The sequence below is a fragment of the Drosophila willistoni genome, unplaced genomic scaffold (genome assembly GCF_018902025.1).
Source record: "Drosophila willistoni isolate 14030-0811.24 unplaced genomic scaffold, UCI_dwil_1.1 Seg143.1, whole genome shotgun sequence".
Taxonomy (NCBI): Eukaryota; Metazoa; Arthropoda; class Insecta; order Diptera; family Drosophilidae; genus Drosophila; species Drosophila willistoni.
The window spans coordinates 1,149,725-1,170,414 of record NW_025814102.1 but is presented as its reverse complement, the minus strand read 5'-3'; the positions used below and the strand labels follow the sequence as shown (position 1 = coordinate 1,170,414).

Sequence of the window (20,690 nt, the reverse complement as noted above, 5' to 3'; positions counted from 1 at the left end):
TTATTTTTTAACTAGTAGTTGCGTAGTTGCCAATACTTTTGTCGATGACTGTTTATGTTGTGCCCGCTTAGAAATATTTTGGTATCTTTGTTGATAATAATTTGAAATAAACGAAAGAGATGTAAATAAGCCTGGCATACTCCAAAGATTAAAAGGGTTTATTATTGCATTCACTTTGTTTATTATCCATTTTCTGGCTTCTATCAATTCGATTGATTTTCTTTACGTTTTTATGTGTTATGGATTTTCGCATAATTTTTGGCAATTTTGTTGTTCTCTCTGGGGTTACTTCCCGTTCCCCATGCAATCATTTCTCCTTTTTCTCTATTAGCTTTGGTTTCGTTTCGTTTCGTTTCGTTTGGTTTGTTCGCGCTTTGTACATAAATTTCATGCAAATTGACTAATTAATTTTTGCGCAATGGATTCTTATCGTGCAATGCACCTGGAAGACCTAAGCCAATATAATGCATATTTGCATAATGCATACAGTAGAGTAGAATAATAGAGGGGAGGGAAGGGAAGTCATAAGAGGCGCAGAGCAAGAAGAAGGTAGGGAAACGGAACTTTAGCCAAAGGAGCTATAGGTAGAAGCTAGACGTAACCTAAACCCACGCACTGAGTGCCTGTTTTTCCGACCGGCTCCCTTAACTTCTCCCATCGCTCCTGGCTTCTACTAGTGCCTTCTGTCCTCTGTTCGAGCAACAAAACAACAATTTTAATGACGGATATTAAGCATAACCACACAACTGAACTATACGAGTTAAACGACGAGTTGAGTCGAGTTTAGTCTCAGTTGGGGAAAATACCTAGCTAGAGGAGAGGGCAGAGTGGGATGAATTGCTACCTATATATGTACATACGTACATATATACATAAAAAATTTACAATGCTTCCGTGTACTCTCTTTATACCCTCCACTTATGGGTATACATAGATGTAGCTTAGCTTCAATGCTATTAAATTTCGAGTCACTGTTGCATATATAAAGGATTGTAGCAGATAATCCAACTACAATGGAGAAAGCTTTCTGGAACTAACTAAACTTTCAAAAGGAGAAACAAGCTAAGGGATTTTTACAGATCGCCGATATCGATATACATATTTGCATCTCCAGAGAGGAGACAACAAACCATTCTTATTGTCATCGAAAGCTTTGGATAGATAGATTTGTTTAAAACTAAAAATGGAGCAAATTTATTTACGGATAGGATAGGGTATCTCAAAGTTATCACCTTAAGCGAACGTCTTTTACCATCTTTATCTTTCCCTTCTCTTTCTCTCTCTCTCTCTCTCTCTCTCTCTCTCTCTCTCTCGCTGAGTGTGGCCCTTTAAAGCCTGCCAAATATGCTGATTGCAGCAATAATGATGATTATGTTTGCCTGGCCCTGCATGCGCGACGCAAATTTGTTAGCCAAAGCGGAAGGAAGTCGAAAGCATTGACAATGCCAGGCAACATGGTGTAAGGGACAAAAGGACAGAGGGGGCAATGGTGAGAGTTGGTCAGGGGACCTGCAGGCAACAAAAGCAACGTCAACGACAATGACGAGCTGCAAAAGCATTTAACGACTTGCAAATGCGACGACTCCAAAAAGCGAACGTCCAACTTGACTGACTGACTAACTGACATACACACACACACACACACACACACACACACACACACACACACACACACACATACACAACAAATGCGAAAATGCAACAGAAGAGCAAAAAACTGAAAACCAACCAAAACACACATACAAAATACTAAAATGAATTTAACATTGGCAAAGTGTTTAATACTCTAACTTTTGATTCAAAGATTCAAATTAATTAAACTAAATACGTAAACGTTGAGAAAACCTAATTCTTGGTCAATCAATCACAAATCGCCCGATAGTTTTTTATCGATTAGGAAACTGAAACAATCTAAAAGAATATTGGCAAGCCTCCATAAAACATAATCGAGATTTTCAGAGTCAAGTTAGCATCTCTTACTTTATGAGCATCTAGAAAGACTCGATACATCTCGACTTTACTTTACTTTACTTTGGCCAGCTGGAATTTTGGTTTGATGGTAACTAATCAACGCCATGTTAGAGGGTATTTTTTTAGCTGCTGTTTCTTTTGCTTTAATTCTTTAGTTGTTGGTTTTGTTGCTGTTGTGCAAAATTATTGCATTGCGTGCATAAAGTTTTTGAAAAGTCGTGCGGGGCCGAAAAACGCAGTTCCTTCCTTCCGTTCTACAGTCAAAGCCCTACCTCCACCAGCAAACCGGATGAGTCTCCTGCCTGCCCTTTTGTATGTGAAAGCTCGTGTGTTTGTGTGTGTGTTTGGTGGCCATATTAGCAAAGTGAATTGGTTTTTATTTGTAACGGAAATGTGAAAATTATTTTTCCCCAGTTTCTGTTGTTGTCGGTGATTTGCATAAGTTGCAGGTGACAGTACTCTACAAGCAGTCCTTCACCTAAATGCGAAAAACTATGTTGCTAAATGGTACTCTATACATATATACATATATATATGTGCATGTGTTTGTGTAATGTGTTCATCTCTGTTTGCATCTTTGTTTGGCGAACCAATTTGATGTTTTCCTTAAACCCCCATATGTACATATGTGACAAAAACTTACACCATTTATATTGAAATTTAAGTTTTAAGCAGCCTTTTTTTTTAAGAAGATAACTTTTCTGTTTATATTAAAGCGATATGCGAGTGTCAAACGTTGTGGATCACTGCCGAAATAAGTCCAACCGATCGGTCGTTGACAAAGCAACTGAAACTCTAAACTGAGAAATTGATTTATTGAGTCTATGCAATTGAATAAACATAATGCTTGAATAGCAGTTATAATTATGCATATATGTATTCATATGTAAATGTACATAAACAGATTTTTATTTATTTCATGTGGTGCCAGTTAATATTTAAGTGAATATTCAATTTGGTAATGAAAGTTATTGAAAAGTTCCTGTAAAGTAGTTTCATCCTTCAAGTCCTGATCCCAAAATTTTGAATAAGATCAGGACCAGAATTACATCCATGATGCATCCATTATCCTGCATCAGTTTATCCTTGACGCCAGCAGCATGCCTCTTTTTTTGTTTTCAAATAATCCTTTTATTTTAAAGGTTCTAAAAACAGGCCCTCAAAAAAGATTTGTGCTTAATCTTGAATTATAGTTCACATAAATACGGCTATTAATGCTAAGCTAGTATGATATTAAGCCAAATATTTGGAACTTAAACTAGTTTCTTTCAAAATCAGCCTCATATATAGCCAAAAGTCGTTTGCTGTAATCCAAATTAAACATGAAAATGTTTTTGATTTTTTAGATGAACTTGCATTCGATGACCTTGTAGAACTAGTTTCGAAATTCGTTGAAATTCATCGATATAAGTAGAGGTCTTTGTTAGAGCCTTTATTTAGGACTCACAAGTTGCGTGTGTTAGATGTGTGACCATCTATGTAGACTGATCAGCTGCGCCACAAAGTATGCAATGGACGTTTTGGCCTCTTGTGCACTTTGAGATGTTGATTTATTTATATGTGTTTGTGTGTGAGAGAGTTCAAATGTGTGAGTGCAGTCAACCAGTCGGTCGTCTTTTGCTCTTTTGGAATTTAATTCAATTTATATTTTATTCGTTCTTCGTGTCCCTCCTTTTAGCACCACTCTTTGGCACTCCACTGTACATACTCTGACGACTTTGACTTTGCTGTGCCCCGTGGAGAGATTGGGCGACTGCATCATTTTCTTTCATTCGACGTTTTGCTCTTCGTTACGCCGTCTCCCCCTAGCATTTCCCGTCCCTCTCCATCCAGTTTATGCTTTTATGCTTGTTGGCCATTAACTACTGACGGTTCTCGCTCGCCATTTTCTTTTTTGCTGGTGCTGCTTTTGGCTTTCTTTGAGGCGGCTGGCCGCGTTTGCAACATTTGTTGGCTTTGGTCTGCCTGCTGCTACTGCTGCTGCATTTCTCTCATGGGAAATCAGTTTAATGGAAATTATAGCATTCGATTACTTTTGAAAACTAAACTCAAAGCGAATCTCCATCCACCTACATGCCTTGGGCTCTCTCTCTCTCTCTCTCTCTTGGTTCAATTAAGTGGCTCAGATTGCTTGTGCTATTGCTAATCAAGCCAGCCATGAAATGGGTTCCAAAAACCAAAAACTAAAAACTCCCTCTCTCTCTTCCCACTCTTTCTCTCTCAGTTTTTTCTCTTTTTGCTGTCATTTGCTTTTGGTTGTTGTCAAAAGCCTAAAAGTATGCTGCAAAATAACTGAAAAATGGCAATAGGGTAAAACAGAGCAAGGATATGGATGTGTGTAGTAGATGTGGAGAAGCAATGCGGTGAATGGTGTTGGAATGGAAAATTTTTGCTGTGACCCCAGAACCAGAGAAAACGAACAGAGGCGAGATGAAGGCATTTTACCTGCTATTGGCATTTAAGTGACAAAGCAATGGACAAGTCGAAATGGACTGCAAAAATTTACTCATTCCTACATTCATTCATTTCGTTTTTCACTTTTTTTCTGCATTTCTCTCTGTTTTTTTTTCGTTCTTGTTGTTGGCAATCGAAAAATGGCTAAAATTCATCTATGTATGTTTGTATTGCAACACAAAAATTTGTTAAACAATTGCTATTACCCCTTTCTCAAAAAAAAAAAACTTGAACACATTGTGAGAACATTTTTAAAATTTCATCGATTTGGTTTAACCTTTAAAGGAATGGTCGAATTTCCAGGAATGCCAAAATATTTACATAAATTTCGAAAAAAATGAGTTTTATTTCTAGAAGGATTTCTAAATTTCCCTCAGGATGTTCAATTTCGAATACTTTTTACTTATTTTGAGCATCCACTATTAAAAAAATTATTTTCGATTTTCGTTTAATATCTTAAACTCATCAAAAACTGATGTAAGACATTGCAACGAATTGGTTTCTAATTGGCAACAACAAGAAAGAGCGAAGAATATTTAAATAATTATACAATCTTTACATCTTCCTTAAAAAATATCAAAGTCAAAATAATGTTAATTTAATCAAAATATATATTTTGTATCATATCATACCGAATCGAAACTGTGAAATTTCAATATTTATGGCTAAAAATGAAGAGTTGTGTTAATTTTATGGACAGATCCAGGAAGAGAGTCGGTGGGTTCTGGAGCTCTTGAGCTTTTATATCGAATATCATTTAAACTATTGAGGTAAAAATCTTGATTTTTTATTCGACTCTCCCTCATTCATGATTATTTCGATATTTGCATTCTTTTTGGTACCGCATTTTGGCAACTCAATTTTTGCATAGATGATGATTGAGAAAAACAATTCGTTCAAAATTTTCATTCAAATTTTATTTTTAAATTTATTAGTTTAACGTTGATTAAAAGGTTATAGATTATCAGAATATATTTATTACTTGTTTGCCAAGTTATCTCAGGGATTGGCATTTATTGTTTGATTGATAAAGGCAAAAGTAGAAGATTGTTTCATTTAGGAAAAGTTGAAGTGTAGAGCGACACTAAATTAAAACCAGTGGAAATTATTTAATTTTTTTCTTCTTCTTGATTTTCTCATCACCTTTTGTTGTTGTTGGTGTTGTTGTTGTTCTCTTTTTGTTCTTATTGTTTCCTTTTGGATAGTTTTTGGTTCTGCCTACGTGATGTGAAATGCGTGTGACTGCTTTACCAATTGCTTCTTCCTCGGCGAGTGGAAGGAGTGAATGCTGAGGGGCAAGTGTATTGTGTGAGTGTGTGTGTGCGAAGGTCACGTGGCACATCACACACACATACACACACACACTCGCCTAGTGCACGAGCCAGGCTGTTGTCGAATGTTGACGTTGAGTTTAATGAAGTGCAACGAAAAGCATTTTGCCAGCAATTCAAATGCATTTTAGAGCTGCAAAAAAAAGAGAGAAAACCAACCCCGGCCCCCCTAAAAAAGCAGCATAAGAAGACGAAGAAGAGTTGAAATTCAGTGTAGTGGCGTGGAGAGATGAGAAGGCAGGATGGGCATCATCAAGTGCCGTTAAACATGCCACACGCATCAAAGTGAAAATGCCGCAAAAAACTGGAAAAAAAGGAAAGAAAAACACAAACCAAACCGAAAATAAAACGAAAGCAAGTTAGTTCTAGTTCTGCGCCTGCTTCTGCACTCTTCTCCGCTTTGCCTTCGCTTTTTTTTCCATCCAGTCCTCGTTTTACTCCTTTTACTACTACTACTACTACTACTACTGGAAAACTGTTCCCACTTGTCTCTGTTAACTCTCTGCCACTGTTAAAGCCAGCGTCGAACGTCGCGTCGCTGCCTGCGCCTGCGCTTCCTTTCTCTGACTTTAGTACACATCTTCCGAATGGCAAGCGAGAAAGGAGCCGAACGAAAACGAGAACGAACGTGAAATTGCATTCAAGCAGCTTTTTAGTACACCACTCAAAAGGATAATGTTCAACATTTTTCTCAATTCATTCAACTGTTTGGCATTCAACCGAACAGAGCCAGGACCAGCAGCAGATATTTCTTTTACTGGCGGACTATCCGAATGCTAAGCAGTTTAAATTTTACGTGTTTCCACAAAATAATATGTACAAATACATACACATATATGAATATATTTGTGCATGAAGATTCTTATTCTATTTGAAATATTATCCTTATGAAAATGCACTTGTCAGCAATTTGTAAAAGGCGAATGAGCAAAAGAAGAGTTTGCCTGACTGAAAGTTGACATGACTTGGTTAACTTTGCCTCTTCCCTGAATCTAAAGCTGATGCTGATGCTGATGTTAAACCTGCAGACAAGAATGATGAGTATTCTATCCCAGGCCAGGGATGGTGGCTCTGCTGCTGCTGCACTCATTAGTGCAACTCTTTTAGATGATAATTTGGCTTAGAGCCATCCGACATTAGCTTGGAGTTTAGCATACTTTAGCATACAAAATATCTTTATGGCATTCAGGCCCCTTATTTTCTCTTTACGCTTTACTTTCCACTGTCTGGCTCTCGGTTTTGAAGCTGCAACAAAGTTTTTAGATTATAATAATTGGGTATTAGTTATAACTAGTTGTTCTACTATAATTTGCATTTATTTCATGGAGGATTTACTCAATATGAGTAGCAAATAAAATAAGCTTTTCGTTTCATTACACATAAATCGGCAAACTTCAATAAATTGATTTTGTCTCCCCACTACAGAAAGGCCAAATGATTTTTTTTCTTTTGAAAATATCAATCGTTATTGCCAACATGAGTTTCTGCTACGCTTTTTGATGGTGTCCGATGTAGTTTTTTCCTAAAGTCCCTTAGTAGGGTAATACCATAGTCGTTATTTAATTAAAAGGAAAAAAGATAATCTTTAAAGATATTTGGGTTACTTGATTGATTGTTCAAATAATTGTATACCTTTTATATTATGTGCATCCTTGAACAATGAGTAAACTTGAAGATACATTAAACGTAAGAGAAATAGTCGGCTACATTAATACTTTTATATAATAACTCTAGGTTATACAGATGAGTTATTAAATCTATTTAAATACTAAGTACATTTTACATGAGCTTCATTTAAATTTATGTACAATTTAAGTTAAAGTCTTGTTGAGAGATGCAATATATTTTATACTTTTTCAGTCTTATGTTTGTTACATTATGATCAAGTAGACCAAGGGCTTATAAGATTGTCAATATGTATTTTGCTTAGCTTCGCAATTTTATCTTTTATCAAAGGCATATAAAGGTCCTTATAAATTTCAAGGTGAGTTAACATTCATATAATATGTCGTCGATAAATCCACTATAGATTAACAAAATACCTCGGCAAGACCATTTGCTTTAAAAGTGTTTTAAAATGCATGGCAATATTTGCCGTGACGAGGAAGAAACTTTACATTACATTAGTTATATGTTGATATCAGTTAATTCGCAAGTTGATTTGCTGGTTAACATCCATGACTTACCAATACCTACCCATTAGAAAGGATATTAAGCTGCCTCGGGGAAGAGCTAAGTTTCTGACCCATGAACCAATCACCCATTGAATGATGTAGTGACCTAGATCTGAATGCCCGTACCCCTTAATTGGGACTAAATGTCAATGGATATGTTGTTTTAATTGGTATTGTATTTGCTTAAAATACGTTTTCCAATTATAAACAATTTAATATATAACAATAATAAATAAATAGAAAATGGTTAAAATTAATAAAACATAAAAACTAAGCAAAACAAAACTTTACAATTTGGTTGTTTCACCCTTTTTGGTTGATTTCATTAAAAGAAATACAAAAATTATGTAAGAAAACAAAATAAAATTGTACATATAAACATACATACATGTATTAAATCTTGTCTCGAAAGCAATCTATTTAATTGGATATTCTTATCTATGGTTTCTAGTCAATTAAAAACAAGTTTATTTATATTTTGCCCCAAAAACTAAATCAAATAAAGACATATAGCATCCTTATACAAATGTCTGTGTGGGTTGGGGGGGAGAGGCTTTTATTTAAAAATTTTCAATTGTTTTATCTTTGGGGCCCACAAAAAAGGCTTTTGAGAAATGAAAAAGAAGCAAATCACCGTACACACATGTTGCATTGGGTCAAGGCGATTTTGTTTATGATAAGCCATCAGAAGCAAGCCAATTCCATAGAAACTCCCATTCATGTTGCTTCTGTTTTGCCTTGCTCTGTACTGTAAAATACACACCCAAATACACAGGCATGTATGTATAAAAAATAATAATAAATAAAAGCGATGTATATATATATATCTGTATATATTTAAATACCTGTATATGTATGGCAAGTGGCAACTCGACGCAGCGGTTTCACACGCAATTAACATATTCTCTCTGTTTCATTAAAATTGCTGCATTTGAGGCATGATGATGACGATGATGACTATGATGATGACGAGCATGTGGATGAGGATGAGAAGATGACATTGGGGGCAGACGTCTGCGTCCAAAGGGAACAAACATGTGGAAGGTGGAATGGATAGTGGGGGCAATGGAGAGATGCTTCTTTTTCTTGCTGTTGCGCTTTTTAATTACTTGTTTTTTTTATATGTATATATCTGCACATATATAAAAACAACTATGTATCTCCACGTATTTAATAAATAAATTTATATATTTACATATATTGTGCAGTACAGTGCTTTGTACATTTTTCAGTCATTCGTTTTTTATTTAATTACTTGTACAAATGGCAACGAACAAAAAAATGAGCAAGTAATGCCTAGAGTTCCAAATTGTTGTCGTGTCTTTTTTCTCCTGCTCGTTTTTTTTTGTTTGTTTTTTTGTTGCAACATGAAGCGGCACTTTGCAATCGCATTAAACAATTAACAATTGTAATTGATAAACAATTAGCGAGGCATTATAACGCGCCAAGCCGCAAAAATCGAGTGTCGTGCAATGATAATAAGACGAAATTCACACAGATATATACCTATATATATATATATATATATATATATATATATATATATATGTAGATAGGTATAATTATAATAAATATGCGTTGATATTTATACATTATAAATTTAATAATATTATGTGCTCAATTGTATATACTTACATACATATATGATGGCATTTCATTTCGAAGCTGATTAAGCGGCTTTAGGTTCTAGGGTTTAATTTTACAATATGGCTAATTTGGATGAAGAAATCAAGTCAGCTGAAACAATTTAAAATTATTCCAATTGCCATTGGATTATACAACATTTTGTAACCTGTTCCTGGCTGACCGAATTCGTCCAAGGGATACATCTTGATGGGGCATTATAAAAGGAATCCTCTTAGTTGCCACCTGATTTTAGGGAGAGTCGAGTTAAAGAATTTAAAATTTTCTTTATATGTTTCCCAATATGTTCTTGGAATTGAAATGAGTTTTGCGATTAATCCTTTTGGATTTTCAATTTTTGGTTCAGATGATAATTATTTAAAGAAAGTTTTTATAGGCAAGCATAGATCCATTTAATATATATAGTAGATCAATCACAATGGATGGATCTAGGAACAACATGATTTTTGGCTGTGTTATTTCAATACATTTTGATGAAGGCTTATATTGTTAGTATCAGGATTTATCGAAATTGCATCACCACTTCGAAACCTCACTAGTTGGAGGTATAAAGAAAAACAAAAAAGGAAAATATTAATCGAATTCGGAATTTTTTTGGGGTGTCTAGACCTAGCAGACCCCCGATTATCCCCCCTTTGGACCCGTCCATGCAATCAACAACGACAAGTTAACCTGATCTATTTACGCATATAATAAACTTGTATTTGTAAAGAAATTTCAAATATACATAGTTTACCGAGCACACTACCTACTGAAGTATTAATATTAAATGTAAACACGGAAAGAGGAAAGAGAGCCAACGACAGTGGCACAAAACATGTTTGAAAACGTGAAGACCCGAAAATCGATATAATATAGTCAGTCTGTCAGTCTGCCTGTTTGTCGATTTGTCTGCCAGAATTTAAGCCAAACAAGTTCTTCTATTCTTCTCAACTTAATCGACAATTGGAGTGAGAAGATATTGCAATTGGAATATTTTGATATTTTAGTCAAGATCTCTTTACTACCTACCTTTACTACTACCTTTTAGATTTAAGAAATATAAAAACTAGCTCAATTTTGAAGAAGTTAATAATAAACCAATATTAAAGTAATAGAATCACGTTTTGGCAATTTCTGTAGATGTTCACCCATATATCCATGGTTTAAAAGACTCTTAACAAAATTATTTCAAATTTAGGGTAGCAGAAAAAAAAATCCCCTTTACAAAGATAATAAATATAAAAATGTTTATTAATATTCACAGTCTATAAATTTGTAGTTGTATTTGTTGTAGTATTTTGACGATTATCGAAAAGAAACCAACAACAACAGAAAAAAACTATACAAATCGAAAAACCAGTTGCTCGATATGATGTACGATAAATGACGTAGTTTTCATGGATTTGTGCTAAGTGCTGGCTATATAAGCAAATAGCAGCATTTGAGCTCAATTTAGTTTTGATTGAACTGTCTGGGCTAAAAAATGCGTGCGGTTACAATATTGTTGTTGGGTGTGATATTAATGGGCAGTTGTTCCTTGCTGATAGAGGCCTATCCTCAAGATAGCTCAACGACAACAACAACAACAACAACAACAACGACAACAACACCCAAGCCAAAGGAGGAAAGCTCAAGTAGTAGCACCACCCCCTCAACCACCACCACCTCCACTACCACCACTACAGAGAAGCCTAAGAGTGATAGCTCTTCGACAACAACAACCTCAACAACAACCACACCAAAACCAACCACAACAACAACAGCAGCAACAACAACAACAACAACGACAACAACAGCCAAACCCGATGACGAACTAGAGAAACTATTACAACAATGCGCCGAATTGAGCCATCGTCACAAACGTGACGACGACTCCTCCGAGGAGGATGACGATCATGATCACAGGTCGGGTAAAAAGGAGCGCAAGAAGCTCAAGAAGATGTGCAAACAACTGAGAAAGCAACAGGAACGCAAACAGGAGAAGGAGCAGCGCGATTCCCAATCGGAATTGGCCGACGCACTGCGAGCCTACAATCGGCGTAACAAGCACAGAAACTAAGTAATTTAAGGAGTTTTCATGGAATTGTCCCTCTCTTTTTTTTTTTTTTTGGTTTTTTAATGAAAGTTTTGCAGTAAATAAATCAAACTATATTTGTTGTGAATTGATATCAATGATAAATGAAATGAAGGTGTGTTTGCTCAAGTTATTTTCTACTTTTTTTTTTGTGCCTCTGCTTGAAGTTTGTACTAAAATTAATCATCAAGTTATCTAGTTATGCAAAATCCAGTTAACTGCACAAGAGAGAAAGTTTTAATAAATTAGTGCAAAAAAGTTTAAATATTGATTTGAAGAGAATTTGTTTAGAATTTGAACCCAACATTTGGTCAATAGAAAAGATTTATATGTTTTTACGCATTTGACAAGAACAAAACAAACCGAAAAAATCTATTTAATTATTTTCTATTTAATTCATATTTTATTATTTGAATGAACTATTACACAGATATTAAAAATGACAACAAAAGTGTCACAATCAAAGCAACTAATTAATATTATTTGTGGTCAAAGTTTTTGCCTTCATGCTAGCAAATATTTAAATTTTCCACTGACTGGGTTAACTAATTAATTGCATTTAGAAATTTGCACTTAAACACTTTTATTTATCACTGGTGAAATATGTTCTATGGGTACTTGATAGTAGTAGTGACTAGTATGGATGGATGTACTTTTTGGTCTAAGACGAAGGCTTTTTTAGACACAACTATCAACCTAATACATAGTTCAGAGCTATATCCAATACTGATAATAATAATACTTGATCGTTCGATTCACGATTTGGCCAACTTGTAGGCGTTTAGTTAAAGTAAGTTTAACTAAATGTCAATCCTCATTTCGCTTAGATCCGACACTGGTTTCGATCTTTGAATTTTAAAAGACTTTGTTTATTTCATATACTAAATTTAATTAGGTGTAGGCATCACAACCGGAAATGTGTTGATGAAGTGGTAATCACTTACGTGTTCCTTACTTTGTAGACAGCACTTAGATCATCAATCTAAGTTTCCATTATCAAAAATTGAACTTATCTATTAGTACTACCTCGAACTCGTGGACGATGAGAGTTGTCAATTAAGCCATAGAGTTAGATTTTCTCTTACTTAAATCAAGCTAATTGAACTCACTTACATTAAGAATGAGACATTTTTTTCAGTATTGACAATATTGAGAGTAGAGCAGGAGAAGCTTCATTTAAAGGTGAGCTCGGGCGATTTTGGGTATACTAAAATACTAATGTCCATGTGTATAAACTTATAAAAAGAAAGTTTTTGTTTATCTAGTTGACCAAATTGACTTTGACTTTGACCTGAGAACTTTCATCGATTTATATCTTTTCAAATCTTAATATTTTAAAGGCCGAAAGAAGAACAATTGTCAGATTGCTCGTTTATGTTATTGTAGTTAGTATGGTTTCGTTTTATTAATTTATTTATTTGTGTTTATTTTTGTGTTTGATTTTTTGTTTTTTATGCTTACTTCAGAGGTCAAGTTCTAAGTAAAGAAAAATATGTGTATAAGCAAAGTTAGAAGATTTCGAAAAATTAATTTGCATAAATCAAAACGAAAAATATGTTAATGATCTTTGTCTTTTTAGCTCTATCTATCTCTCCCTCTCTCTCTCGCTCCCTATCTCTCTCTCTCTCTGTCTCTCTCTTTAGATGTAGATGTAGATGGGTCTCTGTCTGGCCTTAGCTAAAGCCATGTTGAGGTTGAGCCATTGAACTTTGATGATGGTAAATGGGTCGCTTTGAACTCCCGAGAGTTAATTATGCAAAAAACCAAAACCAAAAAAACAAAAAAAAATAAAAGTCTGTAAGCCGTTAGCCAAATGATTTATGCTTAAGAAGCGAAAGAAAAAGAAAAATTCATATAAGTGTAAGTTGAAGAACATTTCGCCAATCAGTTGACCAACTGAGAGTGTGAAGTGAGCAAGTATCGAACGATCGTTAGGAACGACAATAAAGAAAAAGAAAATTCAGGATGAAGATCCATTTGGGACTAATACTGGTCCTTTGCCTAACTCTGGCCAGTGACGAAGCGCTGGTGAGCGGTAAATTTTTTTGCATCTCCCGTTTAAACTGCGGCTAACCATGAGTATGTTAGTAAACGATTATCCTTCGATCTCTTTCTCTATTTCGAATTAGCCCGCAATGTGTCAGCTGTCTCATCCTCGGTGCCTGGATCCACGGCAAAACCATCGATAATAATCAATGCGCCGCCCATGAAAAAGAAGAATTTGGTGGTTCCCGTTCAGGTTGAAAACTCATCAGATGTGGGGCCAACCGAAGTGAAATCAAAGATTCAGGTGGTCGAACAGAAGCCATTGAAGGTAACTGGTTTTATAACCAAATCGGGTGATATCTATGAAATTGATGGCAAGCAATCGCCCATTGGCAGTATTGAGGGACGCCAAGCGATTGAGGGTCAGGAGAATGATGACCAATCGGACCACCAGCAGCAGCAGCAACAGCAGCAACAAGAGCAAGAACAAATTGTATGCAATTATGGCAATGTTGTGGTTTATAGTGATGTTCCCTGTGAGCAGGTGGGCAGCAACGTTCAAGTGGGTCAGGTGCATAATATTAAAAGGAAACGGCCACAGAATAATCAGCCAGAAGATGCTGGCGAAGTAGCTGAGCAAGCTAATGGGGATATGTTGCCGCAAAAAGAGGACGAGAACGAACAAGACCAGCAGCAGCAGCAACAGCAACAACAGGTCAATAATCATCCACGTGGCCAGCAGAATCCACAAAGACGCAGACGTCGTCGTCGTCCTTCGAATGCTGCTCAGCAGCAGAGAAGACGTCGCAACGGCAGCGGCAGTGGCAATGGCAATGGCGGAGTACGACGTCGCATTGTTCGCAAACGCATTGTGCCAGGTAACGGTAATAATCGTCGTCGTAACGGTCAGAACCAGCAGCAACAGATACGTCGTCGTCGTCCCAATCAGCGTCGAGGACAACAGCAACAAAACAACAATAATCAGCAGCAACGTCGTCGTCAGCAGCAACGTCGTCGTCAGCAACAGCAGAGACTACGTCGCCAGCAGCCCCAGCAGCAACGTCGACGCCAGCAGCAGAACCAGCAGCGTCGCCGACGTCTCAACAACAATAACACCATTAACCAGGTCTAAGCTAGGCTCACAGCTTTTGCTTCTTCTTCTTTCTCTTCTATTCCTTTTCCTTAATCATCAAGAGCGACAAATAAAATTTAATGGATGCCAAAGCAGAGGGAGCGAAAGAGAAAGTAAGAGAGATGAAATGAACAAAAAAAACCCAAGAAAAAGAAAGAAATATGAATACCCAAATGACTTTTGTCTTTCTGTCTCATGTCCAGCTGAAAATTGAAAATGCACTTTTGGTCCTGGGGAATCCGACATGAAACTGTAATTAAAACAAGTGCCCAGAGAACGTTGGCGGGGTAGAGAAGTTCTGTGACACAGAGCGAAAAACCAAGAGAGAGAGAGAGAGAGACAGCAAAATATGCCAACTCTTTTCTTTTCCCTTCTTATCTGATCGCTCAAACGTTATGTCCAACATAAGTTTAACCCTTGTCGAACGTTGTCTTTGTAGGGTCGAAGTTCAAACCGAAACATATTCTAATTAGTTATATTTGCCCATCCACAATCAGAATTTCCAACAAAAAGTAAACCAAGTCGAGTCATATTTTCTCTCCTGGCTTCCAGTTTAATAATATTTTTTGAAACAGTTCTTGAAAGGTTTATGGCAAGTTAAGGGCTTTTCTTAAAATAGAACTTGACAAATAGAATAGAATCTATGCAATTGGCTCAAATCAGTAAATTACAGGGAAAACGTTAGATATTGTTGTCATGTGTTATAATTCACAAATGGTTTAGGCATTGTAAAAATTTCACTAGTTTCTGTTGCTTGTGAAAGAAATCGAATTAGCATAGTTAGGTAAAAAAACACATTTCTCATTAGATGAGCTCGATATGATACTCATTTTGGATCAAATTAAAAATGTAAAATACATATAACTATGTATGTGCCTACATACATATATATACCAATATATGTAGTATGGGTATGTGTGACAAACTGCAAGATGCACAAAAATTTAGTTACAAGTAGATATGTACATATATGTATATGTAAAGCGGTTTCCAAAAAATGTTAATCCACCTAGTTTGTCAAAGGAAAGCGCTCTAGTGGAGAGCTAGTTTTAGGGACCAACTCCAGCTCAATTTCTGCTCCACCAAACGATGTCAACGTTTAAAGAGATTTTGCTCGCGTTGTGGGCCCAGTGCACTTAACACATAAACAAACAAAAAAGGAGAAAAAAGTAAAAGGAAACCAACAACAACAAGTACACAACACCAGGATACATGAGAAAGGGAGGGGGTGAGCACAGATTGGAGAGGGAGTCAGATGGTTGAGGCTGGGAGCCAAGAAAGTCATTCAAAAGTCAACCAACTTTCTTTTCGAAACAACGTTAAAGAGCAAAAGCAGAAGGGAAAAAAGAAAGAAGACCAGTATGTAGAGTGGAATATGCTTACTTACATATATATACTAAAAATGTAAGATATATATATACATATTTTGTATATATGTATATACATATGTATTGGTGGTGTGTTTGTATATAGAACATGGGGGTCTTGAAGGACTATGACATCGTCCCCTATACTAAAACCGAAAAGTCGACTGCTGATTTTTCTTTGTTGTTTGCATGCACACAACACACTCCCATTTAGACAAAGAGCGAGATAGAGATAGATAGATAACAAGGCATAGAAAGAAAAACAGAGAGAGAGAGAGAGAGAGAGAGAGAGGTAGAGAAGGAGAAGGAGAGAGCGAGAGCGAGAGGGCAAGTGCATGAAAGACACCGCAAATGACGATGGCGGCTGCTGTTGCATTTCTTCTTCTTAATGCACCCTATATACATGATACATCTAAAGCATATATGCAATTTAATCCTATTTCAAAGGATATATATACTTGTTCATGAGCAATCAAAGAACATGAATTTGAATTTCCTCCTAAGAGTATGCAATGCAATTTATTGTTTACTTTCTTTGAGGGTCCACGAGATGGATTTAGCATACACTCTTTACAGGGTAACATTCGATCGACTCTCATTTTGATAGAAAAGAATTTTTCTTTTTGGAATGAAGCTCTCCAAGGAGCCATCAAAATGTGACGTTGTCGTTGTTGTCGTTGTTGTTGTCGCTGTTGTTGCTGTTGTTCCCGACTAGGTTGTTGGGTATCGTTGTCATGCGTTGAGCCTGCAAGTTTATCACCTCATTGTTTTTGCACGCCGAGCAGCTTGTCGTCGTCGTTGGCATCGTCTTCGCTAGGTTGCCTATGTTTTGTGGGTTTTTATCGCTGACTGCAACAGTCCAAGGAAGTTCTAGGGGGAGACACATAGAGAGAGAGCAACAGAGAGAGGGGGAAAGACAGCAGTAAGAACCATCAAAGCCACTCATTTTGGTAGATGTTGCTCTTGCGCTTGTTGCCCAAAGTCATCATAAAATGCAAGAAAAATCAACACAAACACTTTCAAACCACTCCATGAGTGGAGCTGACAATGGCCAATTGAGTTATTGGCCGTTTTTGATTATGAGTAACCCTTCCTTCCTAAAGAAGAGCTGATGAGAATCTATAATGTATGTATCTATATCGATATTAAAAACTGCTTTATTTTAAAAATATTTCATTTCGAGATGTCTTTTTTTCTGGTGGTAAGTAGTTTTGTAGTGGTAAGTAATTACCCAACCTTCAGAACAGATTTTGTTTTTTTTTTATAGTAAAAGAGAAACAATATAATACTTTTTTCTTTTTTCTGGAATAATAATAGTTTTATGTCGAGTAAAAAGTTCTGTTGTTCAAGTAACTTCTAACTTTGCATATACTACATACATATATCTTTTTTTCCGAATTTTTGGCGAAAGATGACAAATATTTGCATACTTTAGTTAAACTAAATCTTAGGGGTGAAGTAGAAACTAATTTTATAAAAAGTTCTAAGCTTATTGAAATTCGATATAAATCTCTTCAATCCATGTTATCAATTCTTGTTTTCTAAATCAAGTTTTACCTTTAACATGTATGGATTATATGTATATATATCTTAATTCGTTTGGTTTAAGCTTTACATATATATAGTTATAGGAAGTATAATTCAAGTATAACAATTTATTTTGCATGCTCTTTTCCGTTTGCACTCTTTTGCTCTTTAAGCCAAAATGAGTTGAAACTAATTTCAGTTTAATTTGTGTCTACGCTTATCTCATTCTATCTTTTTTTAGCTTATTCTGTTTATCTATCTTGGCACTTTCCTTCCTTTCTTTTATGCCTGCCTCTCGTTTTCTCTGTATCTAATTTTTCTACTTTTTTCTCCACTCTTTCTCCATTCCACTTAGTGTAAATGCTGCTAATGACGTTGTCAGTCTACACACAATGAAAGAAAGAAGGTTCACTACCAGCAGCAGAATCTCTTTAATTGCGATTTCAGTCTTGGAAATTTTGGCGGACTTATAATTTTAATTTGCTTGCTTTTCGCATCGAAGGATGAATTTCGATTCCGATTTCATAATTAGAGGATAGAAGAAAGCAACGGCAACGATGGCGCTGAATGGTCGAAAAGGCCTTTTCTTTTATTATTATTTTTATTTTATTTTATGTTGTTGTTGTTGTTATTGTTGTTGTTGTTGAGTGGAAAACCATTTTTAAGTTGCCAAAGGCAACCCAGCCGCGTTTCCCCCTTCCAGATGTCTCAATTTTCTGTCTTGCTCTCAACCTTTGTCAGTTAGTTTTGTCTCTTTCTGTTGACCATAAACCGCGCTGACATTAATGCGCTTATTTTCACGTTAATTACCAGCAGAGGCATCGACTCCGACACCGCGACACCGGAGTCAAAAGAGTCTTCAAAGAAGAATATATTTGTATTTTTTGTTTTGTCTCTGTGTCTCGAGATTTTTGCCGGGCGATTTAAATAATTGACAGATTTTCGTTGGCTGTGCCACCATTTTGCCATCATCATTATCATCGTCATCATCATCAGTATCATCATCATCAGCGTCCACACCCACAACTAGGCACTAGGTCAATTCTAACAGCGTCTTCTGGGCCCGCGTCGTCTAATTTCTTCTTCTGTTTTTCCATCTTATGGGTTTTATTTCTACTTTGTTCGCCTCGCGACTGTTTAACCGTTTTATCTTTATGCGATTATGTCTAGTCGCTCTCTACCTCTCCGGCGCTCATTTTCTCTGTCTGTTGCCCTGTAATTTTGCGTGTGCGTGGCCAAGAGGGATTGGTATGAGAACGAAATGAAACGAACAGAAACGAAAGCAACAGAAACGAACCGAACACTTTGCCCAAAGGATTTGTGTTTAACAAAGTTAAGTATAAGACGTGCTCAGGCACGTTCTATACACTGCCTTTCCACTTCTAGGCCCCCTCCCGCGGCCATCAGGCCCACTTGTTCTGATGTGCCCACATTCGACTGTTCTACATTTACCATGTCAATATTAGTTTATGCCACTCGAAACTTTACACAATGCTCGGGCTGAATGAGGCGGAGAATATGTGCTTCAAAATGAAAACAAAAATTTCATTGCATTATGATCTCAAGGATCCTAAAGAATCCTAAGACGAAAGAAGAGAGTACTTAGTTCCGCGTGTGTGTTTGTATGTTAAATACTTGAGCCAGAACTCATGAATATATTAACACAATACATTCACAAGTTGAATTCTAATCACACAGAGCAAAAGATACTCTTCTGCTGGATAAACTCAAATCAATAGGATTTTGTCCAAAGCATACGAATATAAGGCAGCCGAAAAGTAGGCAATACAATTTTTTTAAGGTTTTCACATTAAAATGATAGACAGAAACTTAACAATTACTTTGTGTTGAGTTGAGACAAAGGTAACAGTGGTATTCAGTTATCATTAAACGAAAATCAAAAGTTTCTGATGTCGTTAAAAGTTTTCCTCATAAACACTTTTAATGTAAACGTTCTATTCTTTATTTTATGCCGCATTTTACTGCATCATCTATTATGTATTCTATTCTATACTGCATTGTATATTATTCTTACATAACTTGGAATACATCTATCTCACCAGCCAGGACAATTAACCCTTTCGAATTTAAGGAAAGGGATTTACAAATAGTCATTCATAAAGTTTCGTGCTTTCAAGTTGATTTAATTCATTCACTTACTTGTCACAACTCATTCACCTATTTATTTTTTGTTTGGGCATTTTTCATTCATGCCTGCGAAAGTCAAAAATACAAACCACTTTTAACCCTCATGCCAACATCTCTTCGATCCATCGAGTATGATTTAACCCCTTGTCTATTTTCATCAACGGATTTTGACAAGCTCCAACAAAAAGGAAATACATAAATAACCCCCCCAAAACAACAACAATGAGAGAACGAAAATAAAATATTTTGTGCTAATTTTGTCACGCCCCCCACCTCCCGAAAACCCTAAGCCTCCAGGCGAAGCCGTCCATCTGAGAAGCCAACACAGACAAAAGTAACTTTTGTATGTCAGTTGTTTTTGAACTTGGCCGCGGGTGGAAAACCAGTAAAGAAAACGCAGGAGATGAAATAATATGTAAGAGTCAGAATAGGAGTAATAGAAGTAGCAAGAGGAAAAGAATAAGTAGCTAGAGGTAAATATATGTGTGCTTGGAGGGGGGAAAAGAGAGAGAGGGAAAAAGGAGACTTTGTGTTATCAGCAGTCAGTTAGTAGCGGAAACTTTTTAAACGTTTTGCGAAACAAGTTGAAATTTAAATAAACCTTCCAATTTTTGACTTCAGACTTCCTCAAACACCATTTTGCCCCAAAGCCGCACAGCCCCCCCACCGTGCATATGAATGCTGGAAAATTTAGACAACAAAATCGCCAGAGAAATGAAACTTTTCTTTCAGTTCTTTTTTTTTTTTTGGCTCTTGTTTGCCATAAAATCGACTTAAATTTTTATTGCGACAAAGAGAAACTCCTCGGGCAAAAGTGAAAAGAAGCAAACACGAAGGCAAAGTGCATTGGTATAGGTGATAGGGAAGAAGATTGGTGGGCAGAGGGTGACTGGAAGGGTT

General features: G+C 36.2%; 2 protein-coding genes and 1 long non-coding RNA gene across 3 annotated transcripts; 2 read left to right on the top strand and 1 right to left on the bottom strand.

Annotated features, from left to right (window-relative positions):
• Window positions 1-8,529: 8,529 nt before the first annotated feature.
• On the bottom strand, window positions 8,530-9,795 carry LOC124460851. The gene is made up of 4 exons (XR_006954829.1): window positions 9,723-9,795; window positions 9,566-9,667; window positions 8,776-8,944; window positions 8,530-8,678 (listed from the first exon to the last, which is right to left on the bottom strand). It is a non-coding gene; the product is annotated as an uncharacterized LOC124460851 (long non-coding RNA).
• Window positions 9,796-11,018: 1,223 nt separating this feature from the next.
• Window positions 11,019-11,740, top strand: LOC6648857 (integumentary mucin C.1). Its single transcript, XM_002070911.4, has one exon. The coding sequence runs from the start codon at window positions 11,040-11,042 to the stop codon at window positions 11,613-11,615; it is 576 nt and encodes a 191-aa protein (XP_002070947.1). The 5' UTR covers window positions 11,019-11,039; the 3' UTR covers window positions 11,616-11,740.
• A 2,096-nt stretch (window positions 11,741-13,836) lies between these two features.
• LOC6648856 (UPF0746 protein DDB_G0281095) lies at window positions 13,837-14,748 on the top strand. The gene is made up of 2 exons (XM_002070910.4): window positions 13,837-14,038; window positions 14,102-14,748. The coding sequence occupies exons 1-2, from the start codon at window positions 13,837-13,839 to the stop codon at window positions 14,746-14,748; spliced, it is 849 nt and encodes a 282-aa protein (XP_002070946.4).
• The last annotated feature ends 5,942 nt before the right edge of the window (window positions 14,749-20,690 follow it).